Genomic DNA, 7,887 nt, shown 5'->3' with positions numbered 1-7,887 from the left:
GCTATTAGTGTGCTGTGCTGTCGACGAATGTCATTGTCTTTTTAATATTTCTTTTATGTAGCGGTACCGAGGCCTCGTCAGACCTTCTGGTCCTTTGCCTTGGTACTGCAGACTAAATGTATTGTCTAAACAAACTAAAAAAAGAAAACAGGCCCCCGTTTGGGCATTTGTGGTCACCCCCGCCCCCCCCCCCCCCTTTTTTTTTTTTTTTTGCTGTTGTTCCCTCTTTTCCTTGTCCGTTTCGGTGACTTCGCCCTTTGTACTTGTACAGAAATAAAGCAGTGGTCTTTATTCAACGAAACGTGTCGGACGCTTCCTGAGGTCCTCCTACGAACGCTACGAGTTTAAAGTTAATGTAAATCAGTATATTATATATAAGTTCTCACAATTCTCTTGATGAATCTTGATTCATTGAGAGATTTTCGATTTTCGAGCAGAGAGTAACATCATTAGCTATACTTACAATTATTTTTATTTGTCTAGCACATGGCATTAAAATAAAACATCACACTTTTCGCACATCCCAGAAGGCGTTTCATTATCGTTAAATAATTAACAATTAAATAAGACACATTACGATTAGTACATTTAGATGATAGAACGAAGCTTCAAGATACGTTATAAAGAACTGTTTTTAAATGTTTGCTGGATACATAAAAAATACCGCTATACAGACAACATCCTGCAATGACACATAGCAGAGCGAGGCACATTGTTGTTGGAACTTGTAGGGTGGGAAGGGGAGACCTACTCAGGATCTTCTTCCTCTATGGTTGATGTTGTCGTGTCTGCAATTTAAGAGAATAAGATAAGTTCATTCTTGTGCAAATAATAATTAGTATGCGCCAAGACACTGAGGGAGAGGAGGACATGAGAGCGTGAGGGGACTTGGGGACGGCGGTCTCTGGTTCAAATGATTAGTGGGTAGACATAAAGCTGCCTTTGTCTCCACTTCACCCGTCGAACGTGTTCGAATGTGAAAGCCAAACAGCGGACGACGGCGCTACGCTTTGTGAAGCGCGAGACACATGCGCGTCAAAACTGTCCGATCCGGCGTGCGAACTGTCGGGAAGATGGCTGCTCCGAATCGCCGCACCGGACGGTTCGCGACACATGGTTTCCGACGCGTCGTTGCGTCGCTCCGTTCAGCTCCGCCCACTTCTAGTACACCATAGCCCAGTTTCGGGTGTCCCTCTACTAAATGGATGGATGGATGCTAATGGCTATATTTATAACGGGCGGTAGCTCGCGCCACCTAGCCTAGAAAACTAAAATACTTCCCTCGCCCTTCTTGGTTTTTCTGACTTTAAAACAAACATAATATTCTTATTGCAATCTATTAAAGTGTGCGTGTGGGAAGATTTTCCGTGAGGCTGTTTTTCTGCTCAACATCACTTAATCGCGAAGGACGGCAGCGGACCTTAGAGCCATCCCAGCCATAGATCCCAGCGAAACGAGCACTGCGTACAAATCACGCGACTACGTACGGCGCGCATTGCTGCGTCTCTCCCGAAGCTCAGATGACACTGGAATGGCTCGTTGCGTCCGCTGCTGTCCATCCTAAGGTGAAACCGAGTATATTCGTGTTTCGACGGTGTCGATCGGTCCCAGAAAGCCGGCTTGCTTTGGCGCGAGAAATCAGCAGCTCGTTTTGTGCGCGCGGGAAAACTCGATGGCGTCCGTTTCCTTCACAACCACGACTCGCGTCGCGTGACGCATCGCGCACCGCCACATCGGCTTCCCCGAACCACGTAGCGCCTCCTCGCCCGATCGGTCCGAAAGTCACGTGACAACATGACCTTCGCGCCATCCGTGCTCATTGGCTGCGGCCCCTCGAAAATCGGACCATGCGTGCGGCGATATCTGGCAAGTTGGTCGCATGCCGGCGCCGGACGGAGCCCCCGTCCGACGCTCCGGTGCGACGAAAACCCTCGCCCTCGGACGTCGTTCCGGCGGTTCGCACGTCGGATCGGATAGATTTTTCGCGCATGTGTCTTAACGCGTCCGACGAGAGCCTTTGTTTCCCCTGCACTCCATAGACGCATTTGAATGCGAGAGTCAAATGCCGGACGCATTCGACGAGTGCAAGGCAGGCGACGGTTGCCGCCTTTGTCTCCACTTCACTCGTCGAACGTGTTCGAATATGAGAGCCGAATGGGGGCCGGACGCCGTCGTTCCGCTTTGTGACGCGTTCGACGAGTGCAAGAGAAACAAAGGCTGCCTTTCAGGGCATCGTAAAAATGGCAAATACGAGAGAAACAAATATTATTATGGAGTACGCGTGACTTAGAGCTTCAGAGCTCTGAAGGTCCACGATAAATGTCGTCCAGCTTGGGGAGCAACTAATCCTTTTTGTTGGAAGTTTGAATAGCGTATGCTGGCAGTTCTTTTCCTGTCCGTTTTGTCTATACTCCGTTTCACCGTAACTTGGGAAACTTCAAAGGTCAGAGCTGCTGTGAGGGAATCACAATCGTGGAGCAAGCCACGTGAGAGCTATTTTTAGGAGCAGTATCATCGCCTCCTTTTTACAAACGAAGCCGGGCAGATCGCCATGACACGCGACCGCCGAAAATGTAAAGGTAAAGCGGCAGACAGCGGATGAGAGGAGAGTCATGTAACGGGCGCCCCGCTGCGGCGAGACGCCGAAACACACTTCTCCCGAGCAGGGGGGGGAAGGTGCCGCCGCTTCCAATGCACCCTCCTCAGAATTTACGGCGCTCCGTGGGGGCCGCCATGTTAAAACTTGAGACCAGTGTTGCTGCACCTGTAGGTCGTCTTTAAGTTAGAGCTGACGGAGAAAATCTGGCCACGGCGCAACGCCGATGTACGCTGGAAGCTAGAGCCGGTTTGCTTTCGTTTTTTGTGTTTGGTCGGAGAAAATCTAGCAACAACGCACGTTCAAGTTTCAACATGGCGCCGGTATTGCTTCGGCGCTTCGGTTTGACCACGTTTGACGCGGTTTGCCAGCACATGTAGCGAAGACGTGACCGGAGAAGTGCCCCTGTGATGGTCCCGGAAGACGGAAAGTATCATTCGTAATCGTCGTGCGTGCTTTGAAAGCGAAGGGAGTCACAGGGTCCACGAGTGCGCAACCACAAGCCAAGGTTCACGACAGCGCTCCGTTGACTTCGGCGATCTTGTTCTGTTTGGTGCATAGAGATAGGTTTGGTGCAACACGGCGATGCGACAAAGAGTTGAAACGTTCGTGGTGTGTCGTGCGGTGCTTGGAGGTAGAATCCCATACTAACACGAAGCGCAAATTGGTTATTGTGTCGTTAAAATTCAACGGGTTCAGTTCCGTCGTCGTCGTCAGCTGATCCGGTCCAACTGGTCCGGGAGGACGCAGCGAGCGCTTTTAAAAGTAAATCTTCTTTCGTTCCGTTTCAAAATGTGGAAGATTGTCGACGCATACCGTGAGTAAAAAGCTGCGGGCGTTTTCAACAAAATTACGTCGTTTTAATTGAACAATGGACTACGGATTCTTGACCTAGACCTGCCGTTGTTATGCTTCGTGTTGTTGGCGTTTGCACAGCGACGCACACCGCCCGAGTAGATGATTCGGTCCTGCAAACGACCGGAGAAACATAAGTCACCACTGATATTTTCTTGTAAATCTCGTGTGAATTTGTTGCGCTCGTCATGCGGTGTGAATAAATTAGGGCAACGTTTCCTACCTGCCTACGGATGCATGAACTGAGACCATTCTTTACGTAGTGAACATAGCGTTTTTTTTTTTTTTATTCTGGAAAAAGGTGTTGGTGAATTTATTATGGTACAATCACTTGAGAGTTCAGAAATTGGAGAGAGCGAGCATGCTTTCTCAACTTTGTCACTTTTCTCTCTGGCATTGCCCCTAGTTTCAAGTTGCAGTTTCACTAGACATACCTACTAGCAGGTACAAACTGCTCTAAAGCAAATAAAAGACTGGTAAGTCAGGGCGGTGCGGACTCCGTGTTTCGCGCTTTTCGCAAGGTTACTGGGTGAGTGCTTTTGCGAGGTATGCGGAATACGCAAACGATTTTGTTATGCCCGTCGGTTGCGTCTCTCCAGCAAAACGAATAAGATGATCTACAAAGGCGCAATCACAAGCCAATATTTACGATAACAGTGCATTTGATTCGGTGGTACGTGTAGTTGTATTTTACCCTGCTTTCTGCAACAGCGTGTCATGACGAAGAGCTGGAACGTTCACGCGGTTTCTGCTGGGCTCCCGGTTGACCCAGGGGCGGATCCAGAACTCCGTTTGTTTGTTTTTTTCGTTTTTTTTTTTTGGGGGGGGGGGGGGGCGAGGGGGGAGGGAAAATCTAAACTCTAAAGCAAGATAAACAGGACTCCGGTTGCGCCTTTTGTTTTAACCGCCACAGAACCACACTGCGCCGACGGCCCCTAGATGTGCGCCGCTGCGCCGACTTTTGGTTCTAACTTCTGCCGTGCTTTGAAACCGCCGCCGCGGTCTTCAGTCTAAGCGACGGAGTGGTTCCCCAAGTGTGTGCGCCTGCTAGGGTGCGGCCTACCCTATTTCGAACCCTCGTCCTTGAGTACCGAGCTTCCTACCACCTGGCAGGACGGGAGTTGGTTTTATTTCGGGGAATCCACCCATGTCAAATCGCCCTCCAAGAAGGGGGCGGGGGGGGGGGGGGGGGGGGGGGGGGGGTCGACTGTTTGGAGGGTAGGCGGCCGCCCCCGTCGCCTCCCGCCTCCCCCTTGGGTCTGCCCCTGGATTGACAGAAGCCCGCGTCGCCCGCATCGTGAGTGCACTTGGGCTGTTGTAGTGGCTCTAGGCTGTTGATGCTCAAGCCTTTCATCCGCGGCTTGCCGTCAGCTGATCCGGCTGCTCGACGGTGAGGAAGCGGCGAAAGTGACCTCTGAAGCAAATCTATATCCTTGTTCATCTTGTGGGATGGTGCGTCGTGGTGACGAGCGAATCCCAACATAGAAAAGAAACGGCGGTTTTATTGCCTCGGGGGCGTCGGTCGACGGACGTTCCTCTGTCCCGCGTGACTGTGTAGCGGGCGGCCGTGCTTCCCTGAAGCAGACGACGACGAGGTTTTATAGCACCAAAATGCTGGTGATTGTGCGTCGCCACAATCTAGTTATCCGGTGTCAAAGTGTGGAAGGTGTCCAAAGTGTACTGAGGGCGGGAACTACGAGCGTTTTGCCTTGCTTTCGTAACCGAAACCAGAACAGCGAGATAACTGCCTTGCGTACTCCAAAATGATGGAAGCAATAAGTTGCCAAAACCTGTTTTTAGGGTTTCAAGCCGAGTAAACAAGACAAATATATTTAAACTTCGTTGTCTGTATGCAGGAGGACTTATATAACACAACAATACATTCTTTCCAAAACGAAAAAGAAAGTAAAACTTCGTCCGCCGTATATGGCAGCAACTTCTCCACTGCGAAACCTATGCTGGCAACGTAAGCGGTTTTAATATGGCAGCCTCCGCTTTGCGCCGCGTTCCCTTTCCCTCCTTCCCCCCCCTGCTCCCGAGCGATGGAATGACCGCTCGTGCTCCCCGCGTTCCTCGCGCGTCCTCGCCGCTGCAAAAGCTGTGCGCTAACTACCAGCTTCCTTGAGAAACGCTCTGTGCTACCAGATCATCGCGCTCCAAATTTCCGCCCGGGCATTCTATGGCTCCGCCGTCGAACTGCCAGGCTTTGTGAGTATAGAGGAGGCTATGGTCAAAGCTATGAGCGCACCGGCGCTCGAGCACCTTGAGCCCCGATCAACGTTAAGATAAGTTCAGTTACGGAACTGGCCGTAGACGCTGCTTCGACCCTCCCTCTCCCCTTCGGGCCGCCTCCCATAGTTCGAGTCGCAGGCTTGCATCGAATCTCAAATAGTCTACTCAAGGTACTGTCCTTCAATTACTTTTGGTAGTAATTTTGTATCTTGTAAATACACTTGATCGAGTGTATTCTGTACTCTATTTTAATTACATTTTTCAGAATCTTTTGCGGATTATCTCATACCAATTTTTCGATCTTTGAAAAAAATATTGCGGGGGAATGTTTTACGGAAAAACTATAATTCCATTTCTCAGTATCTTGTACTTATTACAAAAATACAAATTTCGATCTTGGGAAAAAAAAAATCGCGCGGGAATATTTTATCGGAACAGTGAACAGCACACCCCAGCGCAAAGTTGCACCGATTGCAGACGTGAAGCGGAGAAGGCCGAACATTGAAAAGGAAACAAGCCAGGACCAAAGATGCAGATTGAAATGCCAACAAAAGAACGAATAGAAAGAAAAAAGTTGAAGACAAAAAAAAAAAAACGATGTTTATGTAAATATTCATTGCACAGATGCTGCTTCTGCCGCTGCACCAGGATATGGGCGTCTCCGAGCACTATCAAGCGGCTGATCATCGCGGCGGCTTCGCCGTTCCAGCCGATAACGCGGAGCGAAGTGTGACGGATCTGGACAACTTTTTCCTGTGGAACTTCAACGGACATTTGGATTTTCCACGGCCCATATCGACAGTGACAGCAGCCACTCTAGCGCCGCTCGGCACTATAAAAGACTGGCCGGAACCTGCACTTCTTCGTGGGCACGGTGGCATCGTCAAGATGACGCTTCTAAACCACTTCGTGTTCATTGCACAGGTAGGGAAACAATATCCTTGTTGCCTCCGCAGTAACAATATTTGTCTCTTCCTGCTACCGTGCCCACGGAGCTGTTTCAGTGTGCTGTGTGAACTTGGAATGTTGCCGAAAAACCTACTTTTGTTGTGTGGTGATGTAGAAGTAAATCCCGGGCCTACTCTAGAAACAATATTGGAAAAATTAGATATTATCTCCGCTGACGACAGGGAAATCAAATTGAGCCAAGCGGAAACAAAATCCAGACTAGAGACCATAGAGTTGCAAATTAAAAGCCTTGAAGGTCTGAGGTCAGCTGTGAACCAAAACCAAGACAGGACAAAACAACTCGAATCTACTGTTGCATCACTCGTGTATAAGATTGATGACTTGGAAAATCGCAGTAGAAGAAATAATCTAATTATTTTCGGTCTTTCGGAGCTGCCAAACGAAGACAGCAGCAAACTCGAAGAGCGAGTAACAAAGGAGGTCCTTGAGGACAAACTGTCCGTAAAAACCAATGGAATTGAACGCATACATCGCCTGGGAAAACCAACTGAAGGTAAAACTCGTCCAGTGATTCTCAAACTACTTGACTTCAGAGACAAAATGAAAATTCTACGTAACTGTAATAGGTTAAAGAATGAACCATTATCAATCAGCGAGGACTACTCGAAACGAGTTCAGGGAATCAGAAAAAAACTGCTCGAAAGCTCGAAATCGAATAAGCTTGCCGGTGAAAAGGTCACTTTGATGTAGGACAAAGTTAAAATGAACGGAAAAGTGTATACTTGGGACGACGTCAAAAACGACAAGAGTTTGATAGCTGATGTTGCACAGGCTTCAAGTCCATGACTAAAGCCTAGCCGTATCAATAATGATTACGAATTTCGCCTACTCAACTTAAACGCGAGGAGTATCGTGAATAAAACTGATAAACTTGAAACAGCTATTCTGAATACCGAACCTGATATTGTTGTAATCAGCGAAACGTGGCTGTCAGACAGTATACAAGATATCGAAATCACGCCTCCCAACTACACAATCTTGCGCAAAGATAGGGGATCACGTGGCGGCGGAGTTGCGACTCTTGCTCGAAACAGGATTTTATGTACATTGCTGCCCGATTCCCAGGGAATTGAGTGCTTATGGTGTAAAATCAGCTATGAGAACAGTTGCTGCTTCATTGCTGTGGCCTACAGGCCCCCAAACACAGCCCCAGAGTTCTTTTGTAATATGTATGATTATATGCGTAAGAATCTTAACATGAGCAGTAAGATCATAATAGCAGGTGACTTTAATTT

At 48.7% G+C, this 7,887-nt stretch overlaps 1 protein-coding gene across 1 annotated transcript; it reads left to right on the top strand.

The window, feature by feature from the left end:
• Positions 1-6,307: 6,307 nt before the first annotated feature.
• LOC120850319 lies at positions 6,308-7,342 on the top strand. The gene has a single exon (XM_040222776.1). The coding sequence runs from the start codon at positions 6,308-6,310 to the stop codon at positions 7,340-7,342; it is 1,035 nt and encodes a 344-aa protein (XP_040078710.1).
• The last annotated feature ends 545 nt before the right edge of the window (positions 7,343-7,887 follow it).

The sequence above is a fragment of the Ixodes scapularis genome, unplaced genomic scaffold (assembly GCF_016920785.2).
Source record: "Ixodes scapularis isolate PalLabHiFi unplaced genomic scaffold, ASM1692078v2 PGA_scaffold1__304_contigs__length_218370807, whole genome shotgun sequence".
Classification (NCBI taxonomy): domain Eukaryota; kingdom Metazoa; phylum Arthropoda; class Arachnida; order Ixodida; family Ixodidae; genus Ixodes; species Ixodes scapularis.
The sequence above is the reverse complement of the archived record's forward strand: the minus strand, read 5'-3'. Positions and strand labels throughout refer to the sequence as shown.

Bases quoted from the DNA above. Each gene is read 5' to 3' on its own strand.
- LOC120850319 (XM_040222776.1), top strand. From the start codon at position 6,308: ATGCTGCTTCTGCCGCTGCACCAGGATATGGGCGTCTCCGAGCACTAT.